Source organism: Rhincodon typus, chromosome 16, assembly GCF_021869965.1.
Source record: "Rhincodon typus isolate 14 chromosome 16, sRhiTyp1.1, whole genome shotgun sequence".
Lineage (NCBI taxonomy): Eukaryota > Metazoa > Chordata > Chondrichthyes > Orectolobiformes > Rhincodontidae > Rhincodon > Rhincodon typus.
The window spans coordinates 50,495,146-50,522,175 of record NC_063347.1 but is presented as its reverse complement, the minus strand read 5'-3'; the positions used below and the strand labels follow the sequence as shown (position 1 = coordinate 50,522,175).

At 40.3% G+C, this 27,030-nt stretch overlaps 1 protein-coding gene across 1 annotated transcript in view; it reads right to left on the bottom strand.

The window, feature by feature from the left end:
* LOC109930127 (metabotropic glutamate receptor 7) overlaps positions 1-27,030 on the bottom strand; it is a 645,315-nt gene that overhangs the window by 36,399 nt on the left and 581,886 nt on the right. The window contains exon 9 of the mRNA XM_048606606.1: positions 11,103-11,349. Coding sequence (XP_048462563.1) covers positions 11,103-11,349 — 247 coding nt within the window. The remainder of the gene's footprint in view (positions 1-11,102; positions 11,350-27,030) is intronic.

Genomic DNA, 27,030 nt, shown 5'->3' with positions numbered 1-27,030 from the left:
GTGGGAGGAAGAACAGGTTTGGGAGGAAGAACAGGTTAGGGAGGTGGGGACGAGCTGGACTGGTTTTGGGATGCGGTAGGGGGAGGGGAGATTTTGAAACTTGTGAAATCCACATTGATACCATTGGGCTGCAGGGTTCCCAAGTGGAATATGAGTTGCTGTTCCTGCAACCTTCGGGTGGCATCGTTGTGGCACTGCAGGAGGCCCAGGATGGACATGTCGTCTGAGGAATGGGAGGGGGAGTTGAAATGGTTCGCGACTGGGAGGTGCAGTTGTTTATTGCAAACTGAGTGTAGGTGTTCTGCAAAGCGGTCCCCGAGCCTCCGCTTGGTTTCCCCGATGTAGAGGAGGCCACAACGGGAACAGCGGATGCAGTACACCACATTGGCAGATGTGCAGGTGAACATCTGCTTGATGTGGAAAGTCTTCTTGGGGCCTGGGATGGGGGCGAAGGAGGAGGTATGGGGGCAGGTGTAGCACTTCCTGCGGTTGCAGGGAAAAGTGCCGGGTGTGGTGGGGCTGGAGGGGAGTGTGGAGCGGACAAGAGAGTCACGGAGAGAGTGGTCCCTCCAGAAAACAGATAAGGGTGGGGAGGAAAAGATGTCTTTGGTGGTGGGGTCGGATTGCAGATGGCGGAAGTGTCGGAGGGTGATGCGTTGGATCCGGAGGTTGGTGGGGTGGTACGTGAGGACGAGGGGGATTCTTTTTTGGTTCTTATTGCGTGGACAGGGTGTGAGGGATGAGTTGCGGGAGATGTGGGACCTCATTAAACTGAGGTCCCAAATGTTTGTATTTTAACTATAGGGTAAGAATAAAGTTTGTTTTGCTTAAAGCTGAGTAGTGTAACCAAATTACATCTGGAACACAGCACCTTACCCTTGACCTTAAATATGATAAAAGTTACGGTCTCGCCTATCTCCTTAATATATTTGCAGGGGTTTGGTCTAATCAATCACAATTTCCTACATGACACCACTGGCTATCCTTCAAAAGTATTTTACTGGCTGTAATGTGTTTTCAGATGACCTGCTGCCTTAAAAATGTGATATAAATGTATGTCATGTTCTTTTTCCTCCTTGTAAATTGAGGAGTAAGAGTTAGTTATCAGTTCAAAGTGATTAAACAGCAAGGAAATATTAGAATATAACAGCAGTTGCAAATAGCAAGACATATCTGTTTGCTGGCTCCGTAGAAGTGAAGATGGAACTTTGTGAGATTATGAGAGTATCCTTACACAGGTTTTCATTGATGGAGATTGCCAGCTGCCACATTGGCCTGTGAACTTAAGAGAAATACAAAGATCAGTAGGCATGCATTATAAGGAAGCTAAACAAAGTATATGTATCTTCTTGGACATGTTATCTAATTATTCTGAAAAAGAAACAACATTCAGTAAATGGGCAAGAAAGTAGTAGAAAGTTTATGAATGAGTACAAGCCATATGGTTGAATGAGTTCATGCTGATGAATCAAAAGTTTAAAGCAGAGAAAAAAGAGCAACTATGTGTGGCAGCACATTGTGGGTGAATGTTATCAGATAGATTAGCATTTTCAGAAACATGAAGCACTGTGAATATAATGAAATGAATGTGACTATTGCCAAATGGTTGGATTGAAGTATTGATAAGCAGGAATGTTTTACTCCATTTAAACCACAATCTGCATCATGAATGATTAATAAATATTAAATCAGTCTCGATGTGTGCAAAAATGAAGAATGTGCTCTTCTTTTAATTAAATCCAACTTGATGTTTATGGATGATGGATAGTTTCTCCTAAATTTTAGTTACCTGAATGCATAGATTTTGGGTTAAGAAGATAAATTTACATAATGTTATTGGTAGTGGTAATTTGCAATGCATCTGGCCGAGTTTGATTAATAACACTGGCACAATCCAAAATATTGCCAGTCTGATGGCTTGAACATTTGGTACTCAGCAGGAAAAAGAACTGGAATTTATTACACACGAGATATCTGAGATTCACTGTGCGGGAATAAAGACTCAAAATGAAACATGGATTCATTAAACGCATTCATTAATGTGCAAAAGGCATTGGTGATCTTTGAAGATGCTATTGAATTTGTGGTTGAAGGTAATGCAGCTGATATATTACACATCTCAATTCAGAAGGCATTTGATAACATCATTCACAGCTGTCTCACATCTCACAATGGAACTCTTTGCAAATTAAAGACCGAGTGACAATTTGAATAGAAAGTAGAGAATGGTTTGTGACTAGGTGTCAATAGTGCGACAGTCTGCTTTTGATAATTCAAAGGTGTTTGAGCACTATAAAAATTATCTATCCAATAATTCAATTTCAGCGGGAATTTAGTGCTCAAAAACCTGAAACTAGACTCAGCTTCAAATCGCCTGCACAAGTCACCAATAAGAGTTTTTCTTACATTTATTAGAAGACATCACCTCGCAAATAAAATATTTACACTTGAGGAAAATTCAGCCTTTCAAAGAAGTAGGTACAATTCAAAGGAATCCACAGCGATCAACCTATTCAGGAGAAGAATTGCAAATGACATTGAACACTGGGGACTGCTGAATAGTGTTAAGTGAAATAAATAGCATATAAAATGACCGTTTTAACAGCATTTTAATTGGAACAAGTGCTCAAAGTGAGTTTGACCAGGGAGCAACACAGGATTGGCATAAAACAGCAAGGTTCAACAATAAATGCTAAGTAATAACACTAATTCAACAATACAGTACTGGAGACAGGGGTGGACAGGATGAGAAAGATTTTCTTCTACTGGGAACTAGGAAGCTCTTGAAAAAAAACACACTGAAAAGGCAATAGGAACATATGGCATTCAGGATCAATGCCAACAGAATGGTTCCAGAGGAGCAAACCTAGTACAGCAGATGTTCAATGACCTCACATAAGTATTCAAGATCAGTGAATGCATTTTCAAGCACCATCACTTAGAACTGCACCATGCCTATTATACACTGTTAAATACACCACATGCCCATTCGTCACCTACCAAAAATCCTCTATCAATTACGACTCATATCTTGGCTTCAGAACTTCATCTCATCTTCAAAGGATTAGCACTGCTGCAACTCACATAACCACATCTCAGAGCTTGCATACTGCTAACTATTCAACTGAGAAAGGTACATGAGCTGAAGACATTGCGTCATGCTTACTGACTCAGTTCTCTCTCTCTTGAAGAACAAGGCACTGCACGGTTGCAGCACCTAGCCAATGGGGAACAAGCCAATTAGAGTGCTGAAGCCATTCAAACTGACAATAGGTTTATACTTAATCCTCCACACATCCCACTCTGCCTCATGCAATGCCCACTTCTAGATTACAAGCTTCAGATGGTATAACATGCATAGTTAACTTCCCAACACCCCCCCACCACCCCCACCTCAAGATAATCCTACCATTGTGGCTTCCTGCTTTTGAGTACTGAACTGGCCAGGCAACACTGCAGCATCAAGATAAGGAATACAAAGAAAAAAGTGGTGCAAAAGAAACTCCATCACTTGTGCTCACACTTGACCAGATACAATGGGCTCCAAAGTGGCACCTGGACAAGATGAGACACTGGGCAAGTGTGGGCTACAGCAGGGCAAGGAGAAATGCTGGCGAGGTTGCCAGCTATCCAGACGATCACGTTATGCTGCAAAGCATTCAAGGAGGCTCTGATGAGTTGGCCGACAGTAAAAGGTTGATGGACATGCAAGCGGAAATGTTTGGTACAGTGACAGGATTGCCAAGGTGCAGTCCTCAAGGAGTAGTGGTAGCACCATGGAGTACAATCCAATTGACTTCTCAGGGGGCATAACATTCATCCTCCCAACACTGCTACTCTGCTCGTGCCTTTCCTGTTACCCATCAGTCAGCCAGCCACCCATTCCAAGCTTGAGATCATCCCATAATGTCAACTGCAATCTCTTCTCCCAAAAAATATTAGCTTTCTACTAGCCAGTTGCAGTCCCTATGTTAATACTGAGTAACAGCACTAGGTCAGGCAAAGGCACGTGGGAGATCGGAGAAACAAGCGTGGAAACAAGCCATTCAGCCCATCAAGTTCACACCAACCCTCCAAAGCGCATTCCACCCAGACCCACTCCTTTACCCTATCCCTGTAACCCTGCATGTGCCACGGCTAATCTACTTAGCCTGCACATCTCTCAACACTGTGGGCAATTTAGCATTGTCAATCCACCTAACCTGCATATTTTTGGACTGTGGGAGGAAGTCCATGCGCAAACTCCACACAGACAGTTGCCTGAGGCTGGAATCAAACCTGGGTCCCTGGTGCTATAAGGCAACAGTGCTAACCACTGAGCCACTGTGCCACCCATGGGTAATGAAGTCATGCACAATGATGAGTTGTCTTCTGCAAGTAATAATTGAACCTTTTTATTGATTAACTTGGTTAAAGGTTTGTTTCATGTTGGCCTTAAGTTCACCATAATGACAGTGTGATGGGCAGTAACAGAGGGAGGAAATATTACATTTATATAACCTTTCTAGCCATTGATAACGCCTTCCTCACCCTACTCTGAAGCTGAAAGTCTGCTCACACCATGGTGTTAAGCTTTAGCTAATGGTTCAGATGACCATCCTGTCCTAATGTTACTTTTGATTAAAAACTATTTAAAATGGGAATAAAGCAAGGCTTTAATTCAAACATGCCCACTTTCCACCTGTTTGGATATATTAATGTTACTCTTGCCATTACACTATAAAGGACATTGATATCTGCTTCAAAATTTGTGCAAATCTAACAGTCCATATCTCCTGAGAAGGGTCTTTGAAGGCAGATAAAGCATCGAGCTTATTTCCATTTGTTGACTAACAGAAAACTCCAATACAACAAGAGGGAAGGACTTGTTAACAATAACATCTATCTCTCCCTGAGGACTGTTCTCTGTTCACACCAACACAAAAGCCCTTTGAACTGCAAATATACAAATTCAATACCAAATGATGTCACACAAGGATAGTCAGGAAGAACAGGATGGAAGAAAATGGTTTGAATCATCAACACACAAATTTGAATAATCAGTGAGCAAGACAGTGCATTGTTATCTGAACTTTTCAAAAAATTAGATGGGTGATTTTTTTGTTCTCAAAAAATGGCAAGGCTGATTGTGCTCAATGTTATTTCAGTACACATGGTAAAGCAACCTCAGGCAAAGAGCAGATGTGTGCTTAATTGTGAATATTTAAATATTGCTGTCAGAATTGTAACCACATTAGTTTTACAAAAATGGGTATCTCACATCTACCTCACCATGGAAATGGCATGTCATTACTCGATTTATGTCTTAAATAAGAACTACTGGGATATTTGGGGCTAATAATTACAATTGTGTCATACAAGTTTAATTATATAAGGGTTGGCAGCACAGCGGTTAAGTAATTACCACTGCTGCCTCACAGTGCTTCGATTCAACCCTCGGGTGACTGTCGGTGTGGAGTTTACGCATTCTCCCTGCGTCTGCTAGGGTTAATTCTGAGTAGAGCTGGATGAACACAGCAGGCCAAGCAGCACCCTGCACCTTGTTGTCTCGGATTCTCCAGCATCTGCAGTTCCTACTATCTCTGATTTAATTCTGAGTAGTCTCGTTTCCTCCCTCAGTGTGGGAAGTTAGGCGGATTGGCTATGCTAAATTATCCGTTGTGTCAAGAGATGTGTAGGCTAGGTGGATTAGCCATGGGAAAAGCAGGCTTACAGGGATAGGGTAGAGGGGTAGTTCTGGGCGGGATGCCGTTCGGAGGATCGGTGTGGACCTGATGGGCCGAAGGGCCTGCTTCCACACTAGGGATTCTATGATAAGTGTCAATCACCCTCACTGTCATCAACAAATACCTATTATAACTGTGGAGTCTCATTGCTGCGGGTTGTGAATTGTTTTGAATTTTAATAGTGTCAAATTTCAGAAACATTTTTTTGATTACTTTACCTTTGCTTCTTCTATTTTACTCTCTCTTTTGGTTCTGTTTTTCCTCTCAAGATTTCTCTGCCTGTGTCTCATTTGACATCGAATTCCACATTTTTATACATTTCCCATTACTTGATTTACTTTGGCTTAATAGATATGTTGTTTATTGCCCTGTTAATTCAAGTACCAGATGTCCTGTTTCCCTTGGTGTACAATTATCAAGTCAGATCTTCAGAAATACTGTGGGCTCTACTTTCTTGAGGTGAATTGAGCCTGGACCAAATTTGACCATTATAAGTGAAGACCTATTGAATTTAACACAAGAGAACAATTCCACAAATCATCTTTAACTTAGTTGCCTATGAGCTGCAAAGTCACCAATGAATTTTACTTCAATGTATTATAAGTTCCCTATATGGCTCATTTATCTTTTAAATAGCGTTTGTAAATACAGAATTAAACAGTTTTTATTGGAGGAAATTAATAAGATCTCAATGTAACATGAATAATAGGTTTAGCAAGAATCCTCTGTTCTCATTTAATAATTTGTGGTAGCAATCTGCCAAATTTATTTCTGAAATCAAAGTATGTGATTTTAGCACAGTGAAATAAATTACATTTTATTAGGCAATTATCAAATCACTTTGTTCCAAGACAGTAAACTATAATTACCAAGTACATTGCATTTTTCTCATTTCCATTTTTTTTTATTCTTCTTCTGCTTTAAAATGGAATTGCAGAAGTCTACAAATTCTAAGACTCTGGAAACCTGACAATGTTATTGAACATTAATATACAAAGCAGTGTTTTGATTACCCTGGTCTGCCCCCTCACCTATTTTACCAGATGGACTGACCCTTGCTGGTCTGCTTGCTCCCCTCATTTGCCCATTCCCTGCTCCCTGGAGACCCCAGTACTCTCTTGGAAATTGGCAGTCCATCGGGGTCGAGACTTGGGCGTTCACATTGTACTTAAGTGACAGTCTCCGTGATGTGACTTATCCTTTTGACGTTCTGGTTCTAAAATGGTCAATTTCTTTTTCCCAATGCATAGTCTAATCATGTGCAAGACAATGAAGTTCACGATAGCATACTTAAAGGGGAAGACACTTCCATCATTAATTCCCATATCCACATTTAAAATGTGATTTGCCTATAACAGTTCGTCACATCCTTTCAGCAGTGATTTAGTACTTCAGGTTTATTATATGTTACAGTTACTCCATCTTTATTGCAGTCAAACCCAAATATTCCAACCAGACTTTCTTCTCTGTCTCCCTAGTTGCCAACACTTAGTTTTATTTAATAGAACATAGAACAGTGCAACACAGGAACAGGCCATTTGGTCCACCATGTTTGCGCCAACTATAATGCCATTCTAAACTCATCCCATCTGCCTGCAAATGGTCTACTTCCTTCTATTCTCTACCTGTCCATGTGTCTGTCTAAATGCCTCTTTAACGTTGCTGCTTTTTTTTGCTTCTACCACCTCCCATGGCAGCATGGTCCAGGTACCTACCGCCCTCTGTGTAAAAACAATTTGCCACAAACATCTCCTTTAAACATCTCCCTCTCACCTTAATCCTATACCCCTATTATTTGACATTTCCACCCTGGGAAAATGACTATCAGTATCCAGCCTATCTGTGCCTCTCAATTTCGTGTGCTTCTATTAGGTCGTACCTCTGCCTCCAATGCTTTAGCGAAAACAATCCAAGTTTGCCCAACCTCTCCTTTTAGCTAATACACTCCAATCCAGGCAACATCCTGGTAAATCTCTTTTGCAACTTCTTCAAAGCCTCCTTCTTATAGTGTGCCGATCAGAACTGCACACAGTACTTCAAATGTGACCTAACTAAAGGTTCATATAGCTGCAACATGACTTGTCTATTTTTATACTCAATGCCCTGACAATGACGGCAACCACGCCATACGCTGCCTTTAGCACCTTATCCATTTGGATTGCTACTTTCAGAGAGCCATGGACTTGCACTCAAAGGTTCCTCTGTATGTCAGTGCTCCGAAGGGACATGCCATAAACTGTATACTTTGCTCTTGCATTTGACCTAACAAAACGCATCGTCTATTACTTGTCTGGATTAAAACTGCATTTACCATTTTCCACCCAACTTTCCAAATGATCCTGCCATATCCTTTGACAACCTTCCTCACTGTTCACAATTCCACCAATTTTCGTGTGGTCTGCAAATTTACTTATCATTACCACATACATTTTTGTCCAAATCATTTATATATAACAAACAACAGAGGTCCCAGCACTGATCCTTGCAGAACACGACTGATCACAGACCTCCAGTCAGAAAAACACCCCTTCTCTACTCCCCTCTGCCTTCACAACTCCCCTGTCTTCTATAAAGAAACCAATTTTGTATCTAATTTACCAACTCACTGAAGATCCCATGTGGCTTAATGATTTGGACTGGCCAACCATGAGGGACCTTGTCAAATGCTTTAGGAAAATCCATGTTGACAACATCCACTGCCCTACCCTCAATCATTTTCATTACTTCCTCAAAAAACTTAATCAAATTTGTGAGACAAGACCTGCCTTCATAAAGCCACACTGAGCATCCCTATTCATTTCCAAATGCAAGTAAATCCTGTCCCTAAGAATCTTCTCCAATAGTTTCCTATCACTGACATAAGACTCACCAGTCTATAATTTCCTGGGTTATCCCTTTTGCCCTTCTTAAACAAAGGCAAATATTGGCTATTTTCCAGTCTTCTGGGTCCTTGCCTGTGGCTAAAAAAGTACAAAGATCTCTGTGAAGGCCTCAGCAATTTCCTCCTTTACTTCCCTCAATATCCTGGAACAAATCTCACCAGGTTCTGGGGACTTATCTACCTTTATGTTTTCTCAAGACACCCATCACCACCTTCTTCTTAATATCGGCATGCCCTCGAATATCAACATATCCCTCCCTAATCTTACCACCATCCATGTCTTACTCCTTGGTGAACACTGATGTGAAGTATTCATTAAGAACCTCACCCACTTCCTCTGGCTCCACACACAAATTCTCTCCTTTGTCCGTGAGTGGACGTACCCTTTCCCTAGCTACCCTCTTGCTCTGAATATACATATAAAATGCCTGGGGATTCTTCTTAATCCTATTTGCCAAGGACATTTCATGGCCTAATATAGCCCTCTTCTAATCCTTGATAAAGATTTCTTTTGCTGCTTCCTTTATATTGCTCAGGTACTTTGTCTGATTTCAGTTTCTTAAACCTTACATATGCTTCCTTTCATTGACTAAACTTTCAATATCAATTTCAATTATAAATTATATAGAAATCAACACAGTATAAACAAAGAAACAGTGTCTGACTTTAAAATGGTTAGACCCAATTATTCCATTCGTTATAACTCACCGTCAATTAAAGATGAGTTTTAATCTTGACTTCCTGTATTCAACATCACAGTATAATGGCAATATAGAGACCCATAATCCTGAAGCACAAATTATGCCATCTTAATTATAATATGTTAATACAAAGTAGGTTGTAGTGCCCACAAGAGTTGAATTCATAGGACAAAGGGCTGGCAAGTTTAAATTAGGTTTCAGTCAAAGCAGTGAAATCATCGTATTGAAGACAAGGAAAGACATTTGACAGTCTACTTGTCATATTCACTCATTCCTGATCTGCTTGATCCATTTCAACCTGAATGCTGACAGACTTTGCTGGGGTAAGTTGGACTAAGCTAACCCTGGATTCAGACATTGTTTTTTCAAAGTAAAAGAGCTGTAAAGCAGATTCAGTAGCGAAGGGCCATGTTCGGAAGATAAAATATGAGAGAAAGGTCTTCGAAAACACACTTTTTAACTGAAGCAAAAGCAATCACCAAGTCGGGGTAATATAGAGAGTTTGTTATTTTTACATTATACAAAGACAAATGGTACGTATGAAGGTGACACTGATTACAACTGTTTACCCGATGAGAATGAAGACTATGTTAAAAAAAACCAGACCTTTGCAAGTATTTTCTTAATCAGCCTTGAGACTGAAGAAATATAAATGAGAAAGACACAAATATTTAAGTACAGATCATAAAAGGATACTAATTCATGTCTGGGTTATGCTCCTGTACAAGCAGATACAGGATAGATTGAATTAAATCCCATAAAAGTAGACAGACTATTTAAGAGATTGTCTGACACTACTGAACCCAAGAATGGATTTATGGCAAACTCAAATTTGTCATTCAAGGAATTGACAATACTGAACAGGAAACATGATAGCTTCCTTTAGTCAGGCTTCTTGAATGAGACATTAACAATTTGATCCTTATTTTGAGTTTCCTGATATTTTAAATTATTTTTTCCTATCTTTATGTATTCTACATTCTCTCTATTTTTAGTTCTTCAGAAAAGATATTGCTTTCATCATTCACTGTTTCATTTTTTTAATTAATTGATTCCTATATATTTACTTTGCTCCCATTTTACACAAATGCATCTTTTTAAACATGTTCTGCCACTCAATGTGCATCACAATTCTCCTGGTAAAAGGAAGGTTATATGTATAGGAATTTACTCTTATTTTTCTCTTACCATGGCATAAACAAAGTTCGCAGAAAAATTGTTGGTGGTAATTAACACCAGAAGGATTATGCAAACAAAATGATTATCGGTACGCCAATACTAATATAAAAATAGACGATGATTTTTATGAGCATAGATATCTGACAAAACGGTAGACATTAGACTATGTAACCAGCCACATTTAATTATTTGAAACAAATAATTTCTGGTAGTTAGTTTTCGGTGTTAACATTAAATTAAACAGTTTTGCAGTATCTACTTCTCAAATTATATTATCCAACCTTTTACTCTTTGTGTTGTGGTTGCCTGAGTAGCGATAGGGTTAGGGTTAGGGTTAATTATTGTAGCACAAGGATTTTGAGAACTGAAATAAGTGCTACACCTCTAAACACATCAAGCAACAGGTGATTATATGAATACTAACTAGGTCATGAGTTTGGAAGTGTTTAGAACAGCGACATGCACCCAATTGTAGTAAGTTATCAGTTTAAGGTAGAATTCCCTCCATTGTTTACACAGTAGGCTTGCAAATGGGCATCACATTGAAGTTATTGGGTTCAGCTACTTGTCACCTTTTTACAGACCATGTAAGAGAAGTATATCTCATATACTTACTGTTCGGATCTACATTTTCACACAGCTCTGTTTTGGCTTCGCCATTAGGCCTGTCTGAGGATTTGTGGGATAGTCGTGAAGACATTGTTGCTGCAGTTACCACCGCCTTAAAGCTGCGCTTTCGCTTCTGGACATTCTGTTCTGGGTGAAAGATGATGATGTAAACCTTCGGCATGTATAGCATACCCAGAGCCACAGAAGCACTTAGGTTCATGGATATGGTTAGGGTGGTGGTCTGTATGTACATCTGGAAAAGAAAACAAAACAAAGGTGATCTGAAGACTGTCTCACCAACACTTGGTTCTTCAAAGCCAACGATAAGCACAGAAAGTTTCAATGTTTGGAAAGGGTACAGAATCATTGTACACAATAAGTGCAATCTTGGAGCATTTAATGTTTCAATGTGCGCAGTATGATTTTCCCTGAAGGAAGGGGTTATCTAAACAATATAGTTTACATCAGGCCACTGCCAGTGCACCACAGTAGCCCTAAGAAGAAAATTATACCCTGTACAAAACCACCAATTGCATTTATAACCCTCCAATTCTTATTGTAATTTGAAGTAACTCATTGTTTGTGAAGCACTCTAAGGCATTTCCAACAGATATGAGAAGATGTCATTTTTTTTTATATGTAAGCATGGAGCATCCAAAAGTGACAACCTGTGTCATGCCCATTTATGACACTTCTTTTAAGTGGACAGATGCTACAAGGACATTGAATTAAATTACCATATTTAGAATTCATTCGAGTAGTTTGAAATAATATGTTGAAATCACCATTTTCTAGATGAATTTAAATTGAACCAATTGTTTCAGGGCAAATGTATTCTAACATAAATTGCATCTGTAAATATCATTCTCGTTTTCAGATTGTTCACTTTTATCTGGGAAACGCTGAGGCAATTCCAAATTTTAATCATCTCTTCCTGATTATGTTTACCATGAAAGACATACTGATTCAAATCCTGGGAGAAATGTCATTTGCCTCGATACAGCCAGAAGTTCTAACTTATCTCCATTTTCGATAGAAATATCCTCTGTCAAGACCTTTGTCAAGAAATGATCCAGAAATATATCCACTATGCTGCAGTACCCATCACAGTTTTGGACTTCCCAAAAGTTGAACAAAAACAGTGCCTCAGGTCTCTCACAATGTCTATCTCACTTGGTCTATTAAAGATCTAAATATTGACAGTCTTGCATCCATCTTCTCAGTATTTCTATTGCTTAGACTGAAAATCACATCAAGGGAGAAGTAACTGTATAGTCAGGTACCAAACACATGATCTAAATCATTCATGTGAATCGATGTCCATGTCAAGATTGGCATTTATTGTGTCTCTCTTGTTGCTATGGAGGTGGTGATCGTGGCTCTCATTAGTGTATTCCTCCATGTTTTGTGATGAAGCCATTCCCACAATGCACTTAGGTAGCTTGTCTGGCATTTTGACCCCACAATACTGAAGGAGCAGCAATGTAAGTACAAATCAGAAGAGTGAGATAGACTGGAGATATATCCAGCACAAAGGAAGATGGTTGTGGTTCTTAGAGGTCAATCTCCTCATCCCATACATGTGCAGGAGTTCCTCAGGGTGATGCACTAGGTTCAACCAGCTTCAGCTGCTTCATCAATGACCTGTGCTCCACCACAAAGTCAGAGGTAGGGGTGTTGTAAAATGTTCAGACCATTCATGGTACCTCAGATCCTGAAGCAGTCCATCAAGACCTAGACAATACCTAGGTTTGCACTGATAAGTGGCAAGTAACATTCAAATCAGATAAGTGATACACAAATGATCATCTCTAACAAGGAAGAATCTAAAAATCTGTCCTTGACGTTCAATCACATCACCATGGCTGAATCCACTGCAACTGACACATTGCAGGCTCCCATTGAAACTGAATGGGCCAATCATCCAAATACTCTGGCTACGAGGTCAGTGAACTCTGTAGTAAGTAACACACCACCTGAGTCACCAAAGCTTGCCTATCATCCACAACACAAAAATCAGGAATAAGATAACACAGTGTGGAGCTGCAGGCACACAGCAGGCCAGGCAGCATCAGAGGAGCAGGGAAGTTGACGTTTCAGGTTGGGACCCTTCTTCTGAGATCCAGAAATTCAGAAATCAGGAGGTTTTTTTTAATTAATTCACGGGATGTGGGTGTAACTGGTTGACCAGCATTTATTGCCACTCCCTAGTTGCCCTTGAGATGACGTTGGTGAGCTGCTTTCCTGAACCTCTGCATTCTATGTGCTGTGGGTTGACCCACAATGTCCTTGGGGAGGGAGTTCCAGGATTTTGACGCAGTGACACTGAAGGAATGGTGATATATTTCCCAGTTAGAAGATAAGTGTTTTGGAGGAGAAATTGCAGGTGTTGGTGTTCCAATAAATTTCCTGCCCTGGACTTTCTACATGGCAGTGGTCATGGGTTTGGAAGGACCTTTGTCTAAGGACCTTTGGTGAATTTCTGCAGTGCATCTTGTAGATAGTACACACTGCTGCTACTGATTGGAGGGAGTGGATGTTTATGGATGTGGTGCAAATCTAGTGGCCTGGACTCATCTAGGCAAGGAGGGAGTATTCCATTATAATTCTTACCTGCGCTTTGTAGATGGTGGTCAGGATTTGGGGAGTCAGGTGGTGAGTTACTGGCTGCAGGATTCCCAGCCTCTGACCTGCTCTTGTAGCCACATATATGACTAGTTGATTGAGTTTCTGGTCAATGATAACCCCCGGATCTTGATATTGTCGGATTCATTGATGGTAGCACCACTGAATGGTAAGGAGTGATGGCTACATTGTTTATTTGAGATGCTCATTGAGATGGCATCTGTAAGAATGAAAGCTTTTGCTTATCTGAATGAGTTCAGCTCCATTAATGCACAAGAAGGTTAACACCAACCAAGAAAAAACACTCTGTTTGATTGGCACCACATTCACCATCTTCCACACGTACTCCTTCCATCTCTAAAGAACAGTATGTCCCCACAAAACAGGTACCGTAGCAAAACACCCAGGCACCTTCAACAGCATGTCTAAATCCGCAACCTCCAACATCTCAAAGGATAAGAGCAGCAGATGCATGAAAAATCATGAACTGCAAGTTTTTCTCCAAGCCACAAATGATCCTGACTTAGCACTACACCGCCATTCTTTCACTGTCACTCAATAAAATTCCTGGAGCTCCCTTCCAAATTGCACTTGGGGGTGGACCATTACACCCCTACGCATAGAGTGCAGCACTTCAAGAAGGTACCACTACCCTCTGAAGGGAGATTAGGAATGGACAATAAATACAGAGATAGTTGACGATACCAAACTCCTTTGTACAAATTAAAAAAAAACAATTGGAGGGCAAGTTAGAAGTAGCCATGTTCCCATGTATCTGAAGCCCCTGTATTCCTAGACAAATGTTATGGGTTTCTCTAGGGATGGATGCTTAGCTTACTGGGTGAAGCACCAATCCAGTGCACTAGTTTTTCTGGATGGTGTGAATTTTACTAGTAAAGTATTCCATCATGTTTCTAAGTTGTGCCTTTTAGACAGTAGTTTAGAAGGTGAGCCATTCATCACAGAATACTCAGTCTGTAAACAGATGGAGTAGCCTTGAAATTTAGGCAGCTGGTCCAGATAAGTTTCTGGTCAACAGTAGCCCTCAGGATGTTTATAGTGTGGGAATCACTGATGGTAATGCTATTGACAGCCAAGTGGAGTTTGTTAGGCTTTGGCATGTTGGAGATTGTTATTGCCTGGCATTCATGTGGAATACATATTTCTGAGGAATTGCAAGGGAGTTGAATACTGCATAATTATCAATTAATAGGCTTCGCACCTTATGTTACACTCATTAATAGATAATCTCTTAATCCATCACCTGCAGGATAGAAAGTAGGCACTGTGAATTCCCGACATACAGTCAGAGCGGGTACCTGGTGACTCCAGCTTGCTGCTTACTCTGGTTCCTCATTTTGAATGCTCAGCACCAGTGGAACAGACCAAGGCCAGCGGCAGCACACACCCCTTGACAATGGATGCTGGTACCAACACGTAGCAGGCCTTACTACACCCTCCTGGCACACGTCTGATCCATTTCCAGCAGCATGTTGGAGTGCACCAGCAATTATCATTGGAATGCTGTCACTTTGTGCACAGGGGCGGGCATCGATCTCCGGATTGGACAAGGCTGAATCTCAAGGCTACTCTCTTACTTTCTTAGTATTCATTCACTAAGCACCTTCCTGGATGCTCATGGCTTCCCTACTTTTTCTTGCCTTTCAGAGTTTTGTCCCCTTAGCTAAAGGATCACAGTATTTCTGCCTAGACTTGCCTTTTAGCACAGGCACTGAGTCAGGCAGCTTGTCACGGTTGGCAGCAATAATCAGCCAAGGGACACTTTGTTGTATGACCCATGCTATGTCCGTCTTGTCCCTGCACAATATGCCTACAGTGTATGTGGCAAACACACTGTATGTGCATCAACTAAATGACCACGTTTCAAAAGGAAGCAGTCCTGAGTCATGTCAAGGGAGATAGATATCCTTCAGTCAGGGGCTCCTGGCACAGTAAATCAAGGGCAGCCTCTGTTATCAGTCCAGGGGCTTGGGCACAAACATTCGGCTACTTGGGGTGGTCAGGGTCAAAGTAGGTGAAGAGGTGAATGTCAGACGTCCCATCACCCATCTTACTGCGGGCTGTTTTCTCTTGCAATGAGAGAAAAAGAGGGATTGAGTGAGATGAAAGTGGGTAGCACAGCTATTAATGCTGGCACAGGTGGGTGCAGAAAGTGTTGAAGAATTCTGGGCGCTTAACCCAGTAGCACAGAGACCTTGCCACGGTTTCAGGGCATTGGGTGGGTAAAAGTGTTCGAGGGAAGATGTTGCATGCAATAGTGAGAGTGGCAGATCATGAGCCTTGTGTTCAGTAGCAGAATAGAGTGAGTGTAAGGAAGGAGAGAAAGGTAGTTGTACACATCCTGGCTGAGACTGCACTGACACAGTTGGCGACCCAGTTGGAGCCAGGCTGGCAGGGTCTGGCTTTGTGACCTCCTTCCTCTGAGTCATCCAATCCACCAAGTTCCCTGTCTACCAAGTGGGATGCCAATTCCCTGTTATTTGCCATGTCTGGGGCAAATGTCTCCCCATGCTCTATAACCCAACTTCTGGGAAAATGATGCCTTGTACCTTCTTTGCTTCACAGTTCTAATTTTCAAGCCTTCATGCATTTTTTTTCACACGTAAAATATGCAAACAGCTCTGTGACAGGACTAAAAATAAACCTTGTCCTCCTCACCCAGTATTGAATTCCAACCAATTGTTACAGCTGAATGACACTTACCAAATGGAGGTGCATACAGGTGCTGGAAAAATGCTTTTAAAATCAGAAAGCACATAACATCTCAAGCACAATAAAGGAGATTATTCTTCTAAATGACTATGGTGGTCATAGCAACTGTGCTTCCTCTTAAGTTGAAAAGTACATATTGGTCTATTGTGGCAGTTTCAGTTTGCTTTGAGGCACCATCACAGAACACATTAATTTCAAAATGGTATCTTATGATTTCTTTTATCACAGCAATAGAAGCCTTTCAACCAAAATGGAGCAATACCAGATGATATATCCTCACCACAATGTTAGGCGTCATCAGAGGCAGTGTCAAACATCAATATGTTGGTCATGGTCTCACTCTATTTGACTCTACCTCTCAAATTTGAAACAATGCACACAGAATCCTCAACACAAAACAGGTCACAACAATCGGGCCATGCCAGCATTTTGACTGGACACATGCCTCCTACCAGACACTTTCATCAAACCTGTTTGGTGAATTTTTTTATTCCTTTATCTCTCATCTTTATCTAGCATCGCTTAAATGCATCTGTTCCACATTTTTTTTAGTAACTTAAGTTACAACACTTCTGCAACTCCACCCAGAAGATTCTAAACTTCTCACTACCTTTACACCATATTTGAAACTGAGATAAACATCTGACCACTGTTCAAAAGAGCGACCATCACATATACTTCAATGGAAATGAAGTCTCAGTTCTTATTAACGATAGCATCTACCTTCTTGAAATCTTTAGATACCATCTATCATGCTATCTGGAAATATTATTGGGATGGATTCAGAACAGATTTAGAAGCCCAAAAATAAACATCTGTAACGTGCTCTGCAGTTTCGTCAGCAGTAGCAGAATTGTGTTCAACCATAATAAGTAACCTCATGAACCAGCACATCACCCAATCCAGGATTACCATCAAGTCTAGTGATCAGTGTAAGTTTAATGGGCACAGCACTTGAGGAGCAGCACCAGGCTTACATAAAAATGAACTCCCTCCATATAGCAAACAGGATTGCAAGCAGGTTAAACAGCAAATGCAACACAGACAGACCATAGAGATTCCGTAACCAGCGGATTAGATCAATCCTCTGCAGTCCTGCAGAGAATGGTTGTGGACAATTAAAGAATTAACCTAAAGAAGAGGCTCCAGAAACATCCCCTTCATCATTCTTAATAATGGGGCAGTTTGGCATATCCCCAGTGTAAAGGTCGAGCTTCAAGTGCTGTGTGGATGATAGTCCATCTCTGTTTCCTTAGATTCCTTGCATCACTCCATCTAATAACAAGAAACTGCTGAAGGTACTGTACAGTGCAAAGGCTAGTGATCCTGGCAACATCTTGACTGTGTCCAATCTGTTCCCATACAACTATAACACTGGCGCCTACCTGATGTTGAAACTTGTCTAGCTATGTCCTGTCCATAATAAAAGGGTGGCTTCAAACCAGATAATTATTGCCCCATCAGTCTACTCTTGATCATCAACAAAGTGATGGAAGGTATTAATGACAGTGCTGTCAAATAATACTTACTCAGCAATAATGTACTGAAGAATATTCAGTTTGCTGTGAGGGCCATGACTCCAGGTCTATCACAGTAATGGTCCCAGAATAGACAAAAAAAGCTTAGTTTAGCTATGAGGTTGGAGTGACAGTCCTTGACATGAGTCTGTCATCAAATTGGCCTGAAGATCCTGGCATAATCCTTAGGAATCTAGGAAAATCTTCATTGGCTGGATTCTTAGCTAGCACAAAACAAATGGTTTTGGAGATTAGTCATGTCAGCTCTAAGACATTGCTACGAGTTCCTCAGTCTCGGCCCAACTATCTTCAACTACTTCAGCAAGGAATCCTCTCTTCATCAAAAGGTCAGAAATTAGGATTCTCACAGATCATTAGTGTTCAGTAGTGTTCACCACTCCTAATATACTGAAATAGTTTGTCCCTACATGTAGCAAGTCATGAACAACATGCATGCTTGGGCTAAAATGTGGCTACACAATATTCTTGCCAGGGAGTAATCAACTCAAACAAGAAAGAATCTAACCATTTGCCTACGATATTCTGTATCTTGCATTATCAACATTCTGGGGGTTACCATTAATCAAAAACCAAACTGAATCTAATAAATAATATGGCTACAAAGGCAAGTCAAAGATTAGGAATTCAGTCGGGAATGACTTACTCCCCATCTCTTTAAAGTTTGTTCATCATCCACAAGGCACAAATCCCGAAACGTCAGCCTTCCTGCTCCTCTGACGCTGCTTGGCCTGCTGTGTTCATCCAGCTCTACACCTTGTTATCTAGTAGTGTGATGGAATTGTCTCCATCTTGTGGAACTATGTAGCTACAACACCAAGAGGTTTAATACCACCCAGAAATAAAGCAGCCTGCTTGATCCACACTTTATTCACTAGTTTAAGCCTTCACTCACTACATCACCAGTGGGCAGAGGCAGTAGTGTGCATTTTCTATAAAACATAGCATAGCTACTTGCTAAGGTTGCTTCAATGCCACTTTCCAAACCCATAACCTTTACCACCTAGAAGAACACAGAAAAAGAGATATTTGAGAATACCACAACCTGCAGATTCTTCAAGCTCCACACCATCGTGACTTGGGACTATGTCATCATCCCTTCACAGTGGCTAGGTTGTACACCTGAAACTCCATTCTCAACAGCACATTGGGTATCTGCACCACACGGGCTACAGAAAATCAAGGTTACAGCTCATCACCATCTTCCCAAGAATAATTAGAGATGAACAAAGGTTGGACTTGCCAGCAATGTGCCCACATCCTGTGAACAAGACTAATTATTTTCTCCTCTGTAATATCAGCTGACTTCAATGCTGCCGAGGCTTATGATTTTTCTGAATCCTTCATCCATGCATTTGTTACTTTCAGATTTGACTATTTCGATGCATTCCAGGCTGTTCTCCCAGATTTCACCACCATAAACTTGAGGTTATCCGAATGATGAATGGTGAATGATTTATTTATTGTCACATATATCTTGAAGATACAGTGAAAAGTGTTTTATCACCACAATCCAGTGCCATTTTCAGGTTCAATAAGGGTTAAAAAAAAACTTAAATAAAGAGTTCATCTTCTGTTCAAATTGGGGTCTCAATCATGGCTTCACGGCTTCTGCAAGGTCTTTGCAAGGTGTTCCCGTCCTCAAGAAGTCCCGCTCCAGGTACAACGATGATACCAGTGCCCCAGGAGACCCCGGCTCTCCTACCGCCACTGCCTCGTTGACACCACCAAAAGTGCAGGCTCCAGGCCTAGCACTGCCAGGAGCATCCATTTCAGACACTGCCAAGGCCAAGAATTCAAGCTATGGGCCGACTACTGCCAGGAGTCCCCACTCCAGGCACCACTGTGGCAGGGAGTCCAGGCCCAGGAAACAGCTACTGCTGCCAAGAGACCCAGTCCATGGTGCTGACATTGTAGCCACCACCCCGACGACACTGCTCTGGCCTTGAAGATGAAGAGGAAAGGATGAACAGGAAGAAAAAAGATGAAAAGTACATAGAGAAAGCGATGCTGCCGGCCTGGAGCGGATGGGCTCCAACAAGCTCGAGCACTACCTAATGTGTCGGCACCATCTTGGGAAAAATTCCAATACGGACTAAATCCCAATTCACCATCACCAACTGATTGCTGACTTCAATTTTAAAATTCTCATTATTCCTTTTACATATCTTCCTGCATCACTTCTCATTGCCTCTGAACACCTTCAGGCATATCGCTTGTCAGGGTATCTGTGCTGATCTAATTCTGGTCTCTTGCACATCTCCAATTTTAATTCCACCACCAACAGCAGATGCGTTGTCAACATGCCAGATCCTAAACTTTGGAATTCCACCCCAAAACTTCTTGGTTTTTTTTCCCCTTTCTGTAAGCTCCTCTTTGAAATCTTCTCTGAGCAAGATTGGAGCCTCTTGTTCTAATATCACCTCACATGACGCAGTTGCAAATTTTCCTACACAGCACTCCTACAAAGTGCCTCTGGACATTTTGCTTCAGACACCATATAATAAGGTACTGATGAATTTCCTCAGATTTATGAATTACCACCTTATTTTCCTAAGGTCTAATTTTACTCTCGTTACAAGTCAAAGCACTTTCACTACATCTCCCCTGTCAAACACTCAAAATCTGACAGGTTTATATCAGATCAACTTTCTGTCATTTATTTTCTAAAGAAAGGTCCCGACAATCGCCATCCCTCATAGTGGAAGGGAACGCTTCCTTTAACTTCATTTTTGTTGTAGTGCAGAGGGTCCTGCATCTTTTCACTTGCTCTGAAGTCACATAAAACCAGATTACAGTCCAAAAGGTTTATTTAAAATCAGAAGCTTTCGGAGCGCTACTTCTTTTTTCAGGTGAATTCTCACTTACTCACATTGCTGCTTACCTGCGAAGGCAGTTTTCCAAATTCAATATAAAAATTAACAGAAAGGAGATTGCCTACTATAGCCTTCACTACCAATTCAACTTGTAATAATCGTGACAGTTTGTAAATGATTTTGTGAATGATGGCATGCTAAGCTACTATATGGATATAATATCTGATAGGTGAGTGACTTGTTCTCCCTTTTGATTGCCAGGAGATTAAAAAAAACTAATGACTCAAAGCAGACTCATGAACAAGAGAAAGCTTGTGAATGCAATGAAAGCACACATTGATCTCTCCTTAAAGTAATAATGCAGTATGAAAGAAACAACAAATAAGACATGAGGGTATAAGGAGGATAGTAAGAGTAGTTATGTTAAACCTGGACAGAATCTTGCTTAGACTATACCTGGAGTACTAAAACAGTTCTGGTCTTCATATAATAAAAAGGATATAGAATCACAGGAAAAGGTTCAGAGACAAGTTAGAAGGCGAGCACCAGAACTGGGAAATTATTATGATCAGGAAAGATTGAACAGGCTGGGTCTCTTCCTCGAAAAGAAAACTGATGGGTGTCAAGTTGGAGTTCTTTATGTATATGAAAAGTTTGATACAATAGATATAGGTAAGATGTTCCCACCACCAAAGGCCATTAATTTAAGATAGTCACTAATAAATTCAAAAAGGAATTTGAAAGAAACCTCTTTACCCTGAGTGGTGAGGATGAGGACTCAAAAAATGATTGATGTGAATAGCAATGGGTATACCTAAAGAGAAGTTAGGTAAACACATGGGAGGAAAGAGTGGAAGGTTAAGCTGTCAAAGTGATATGAGGAGAGGTGGAAGGAATTTCATGGATAGTATAAACACCAGTACAGATTACATGGACCAAATAGTCTCTGTCTGGTCCCTTCTACAGGACACATGAGATGGGCATTCTTTACACCTTTTCAACACTTTTGTGTGTTTTATTTCCTTCATTGACTCCTCAGGCATGTGGCCAGCTCAATATAGGACCTTTCCCAGTTTGGATCCACCAAATGCTGACAACCATACATTTGCACAACAGACAGTGCTTGAAACAAGCCAAGCTTGCTTTCTGAATACAGCGGTACAGATTTCCACATATTGAAGGCAAATTTCATTCAGGAGTAAAATAAACATAAGATGCTCAAAATCTGAAACACAAGCAGAGTGTACTGAAGGTACAGAGCAGGTCCGGCAGCACTGTTGAGAGAAAAACAAAGTTAATGAATCAAAACATTAACGCTGTTTTGCTCTTGACAGATGTAGTCAGACCTGCTGTGTTCCTCCAACATACACTGGTTTTGTTTCTTTAAGGGACTTTACTATACCTCCCTGGCAAAGGCATTCTTTGTTAAAGTTTCATGAAACTCTAGAATTAAATAGTTACAGGTCAGTATGACACACTTCCAGAAAAAGAAAAAGATTCTTATCGAATGAAAATGGGCAAGCTGGCTGCCCAGCATCTTTGTATTTTCAGACATTTTGAAGATACGTTCCATGAAGTTTTGACAGAATCTTAGGGTCCTGCTGCAAGCGATTTTTTATTTTTTTTAAACAGACAGCAACCTGTAACTTGACTAACTGTTCCAATGCAGTTGACAGGTGCATGATCGGACAAAATGTGACACCAAACATGATTTTAAATAAATTCTGACAAATAACCAATTGGATTGGACTTAGTTAGAAATGGTTGGGTTCACATTTTTATCTTTTACAGGCATTCATACGTTCTGCCTTTTGTTTTGACAGTTTGTGGTTGCTGTATCTGAAAGGACAATATAATAAGGATCAGAACTTTAATGTGACAATATCACTAATCCAGCTGCTTGATCGTTTAACATCTCTAGATTATGAATGGCTTGACAATATGTTCTTTTTCTCCAAATATAAAACAAAACTCAATCAGCATCCCGGTTAAGAGGTGGTTGACAAATTAAATTCAAATCGTTTCATTTTATTAGACTTAGGCTCAGATTCAAAATCAGGCCTCCAGTTTGCATGGATGCCTGAGGAGCAAGGCTGAGGTTACTGTGCTGCCCATTAAGATTCATTTGGTGCACGATGATACCATGGCTTTAAGAGGCATATTTTGTCTTTATTTTTGAAGGGAGGTTTTAAGGCAATGGTGAAAAGCTGTCCATTTGAATCCAATAAAGTAAACAACTTGTGAGGCTTTGGATTTTATTTTTTTAAGTTGGAACAATAGAAGCAGCCTGAACGGGTGGAGTCAAGTTCCCACAGAACCAAGATTTTTAGTTTTAGTTTTTCAGCAGCAGTTGTTGCTGGGGTCTTGAATCTGAATGTGGAAGCTGTTTTTCCTCTCTCGGTTATAGCTGAATGCTGGGCTTCTCTACCTGCTGTTAGAATTACATGTGAGACTATCTGTTTTACTGAATTTGCTTCTGCCAAGGCTGTATTTATGGGATGTTGCTATATTGGAACAGTTAGTTAGTAGTAGTTAATATATCTGGTATTTTGTTAAGAATTTCAATATAGTTACAGTTAAACCAATTCTTTTCTTTTATTTATATTTTGATTGTATTTTAACTGCAGAGTAAAAATAAGGTGTGTTCTGCTTAACGTCGAGTAGTTTGACCAATTGACTTGCATCTGAAACACAACACCTTACACTTATTTTAGGAGTAAGAAAAAAATTAGGGTCTAGACTATCTTCTTAAAATATTTTGAGGGTGTTTGGTCTAGTTCATAACAAATGACACACACCAATTGCAGAAATAAATAGCTACCTGTCCCTACACTCAAACTTGACTCCACCTGTTCAGGCTGCTTCTATTGTTCCAACTTAAAAAAAATCCAAAGCCTCACAAGCTGTTTACTTTATTGGATTCAAATGGACAGGTTTTCACCATTGCCTTAAAACCTCTCTTCAAAAAAAAAGACAAAATATGCCTCTTAAAGCCATGGTATCGCAGAAATAAATAGCTACCTGTCCCTACACTCAAACTTGATGATTGAATGACACAGAACTTCTCTTTAGAGACCCTGCATGCTGTTCTATAAGTGACTAATCTCTCTTAGCAGCAACATATCACTGTTTTCATTCAAGTGGATAATTATCTGTTCATGACAAAAGGTACATTGTAAAAATCTGTCAAGCACTGTGGCAGCCAAGTGTGGGTTTGGGCCCAAAATATTGGTCCAACACCAACACTCTGTGAATTCTGCACCACAGAATGAACATAGCTTAGCTTGTCTGAAGAGACTTGAGACCTTAATGCATTTAGCTTAGCAATTAATTTCCCACGAGTTAAGTCTAGAGCAATGACTGTATGAAAACACATAGAAATACATCCAACCATTCCAATATCAGCACAAAGTGGTGCACTTAAATTTTAATGCTGTTTGCATAATATAATTTTCCTTCAGAAGTTGTTGGCAATGTATCGAAGATGGATGCTTTTGATCATATATACTGCGCTGACTACACAACTATATAAAGCATATTTTAAAATGCAATGGTGAATTTGCAGCCATCTGTGTAACCTTCTGTACACATGAATAAACAATACATTAACTTAAAGCACAAGTTTCCTCATTTGAATATTTTAAAGATTTATTACATAACTAACATTAGCCCAGTCTTTTTTTCAAAAATAATAGCGAGGTTAATAGTGCTCGCTATTATTTATGTCAAGTCTTTCTATGCTAACCACTTCTTCTTGACAGCATGGTAGGTCTTAATTGCTGCCAAATGACTTCTCTGACATTGGCAATTAATATGAAGATGTATAGAGCCTTGTTCTTCAGGTTTAAATAAAAAGTAACTTTCTTTTTACTTGTTGTTTTCTGTATCTATTTCATGTTGTATTCATTATTCTGACTGACACTTCCTGGTACTGACGCTGAGGCGCTTATTGACAGCTCTTCAATCAAATTTATTAAGTAGACACACAGATGTGTGCCCTGTTCACTCAAGTAAATCATAGCAGATGCTGCATCATTTGAATGTCCCACTGACAGAAATTTGCCATGAAAAATCCCTTAGAAAGTCTACGGCAATCATAGGTCTAATGAACAACTTGCTGCATTAGCTCATCCCTCACAGCATGGTCGGCATCCCATGGTATCAATTTTAATTCCTTAAAATTCAAAGCACTAAAAAGACCTTCCACTTCCAACCAAGGAGCTAGAATTCCAAACAATATCTCAGATATAGAAATCATCACTACTAATCATGTCCATTAGTTATTTCTGTGTTTAAAGAAAAAGACAACAGATATTTGAAATAATTTATCCTTACTGGTTATGCTTCTCTTGTTACCACTCGCTATTTGGCTGCTAAACCATTCAATCTCAATCAGATTGGGCCTCAGAGAAAGATAGAGAACTAGAGAGAGAGAAAGAAGAAGAAGACAGGAAAAATGAGAGGCGAAGGATCTACAGGAATACACTTTCTTGGCAGGACATAGCTTGACAGCAACAGGCTGATGTTAAGAGCTCTTGGACCTAACCAGGTTGGAAGATGGGTCTCCTCCCAACAGCGAGAAAGGCAGCACAGGAATCAATGTAACATAAACAAAAATCAGGCTAGAGAGCAAAAAGTATTTATGTCATTCTGGTTTTCTGCTTTGTTATCTTCAATATGTTTAAAAAAAAAAGATATGCCATTCAATTCTTTAGTTGGTGTTGGCAGTCAAAGAAAATAGAGAACATATTTTTCCAAATTACTAATTTTAGGCCACTACCTGTGAAGAAGTACACCCACAGCCTCTCTGCATGTGGTGAGCTGCTTTCTTCAACTGTTACATCCCATCCCATGCAAGTAACCTCACAATGCTGTCTGGAGAACTGGAATTCTCAACTTGCTTGGTTACATTTAACATTAAATCTCAATGTTGGACACAGATCAGTATTACAGATCAGTTATTAGCTCCAAATGAATTCAAGAAAAAGTAATGATTATGGAGCAATCAGTCACTTGTTAGTAAAATGTTTCCAATTATTAATTTGTCTTTAGTTAGTTGGGTGACTGGCAACCGTACTGTTCTCGGTAGAAATGTAGGAGCTGAAGTTGAAACTCTACTAACTCATAAGTAATGAGGTTACTGGTCCTTCAATGTCTAACATTCGACATCTTTAGTGTGGATGTTGTTAATGCACTTTTTAAAAAATTCACTCATCTTCAGTAATTGTAATATTAACAGTATTCAACATTGGAGTTTATTACTCTACAGGTGATACCACCTGTAGAGTCAGTTAGCTCAGTTGGCTGGACAGTGGGTTTGTGATGCAGAGTAATACCAACGCATGGCAGGAGAAAATTACTGCAGATGCTGGAATCTGTACCAAAAACAGCCAATGCTGGTGATCACAACGGGTTAGATAGCATCCATGGAGAGAGAAGCAAGCTAATGGTTCGGGTCCAGTAACCTTTCTTCAGAGCTTCCATTCTGAAGGACTGTTCTGAAGAAGGGTCACTGGAACCTAACTCTGATTTCTCTCCACAGACTTGGAGAAATGTTTTTGATTCTGATTTCCGGCTACCACAGTTCTTTCAGTTTGCATTAAAGAAAGGGTTTGCATTCGTATAGCACTTCATATGGCCTGATGTGCTTTGCAGCCATGTTGTTTAAATCAGAACTGTTATTATTCAGGGGACAGTCAATTGATTCAACAAAGTCCTACGAACAGAAAAAGGACAGATAATCTATTTTTAGGTCGTGGCAGTTATGGGAGCAATGTTGGCCAGAACAGACAAAGAGTTGAAATAAAGAGAGAAAATGCTAGAGACATTCAACAAGTCAAGCAGCATCTATGGAGATGCAGACAGAAATAACAGTTTGAGTCACACATAACTCTTCTTCAGAATTGAAAGGAGTTGAAAAATAGTGTTTTTTTATACTGTTTAAAAACGGGGAACATGAATGAGTGGAACAGATGGTGACAGTGCCCAGAGCAAAAGGCAAGGAGAGTTCTAATGGCAACAAGGTGCAGGGCTGGATGAACACAGCAGGCCAAGCAGCATCATAGGAGCAGAGAGGCTGACGTTTCGGGCCTAGACCCTTCATCAGAAAAGGGGGAGGGGAAGGGGGTTTTGAAATAAATAGGGAGAGAGTGGGAGGCGGATAGAAGAGGGATAGAGGAGAGGATAGGTGGAGAGGAAACAAACAGGTCGAAGAGGCGGGGATGG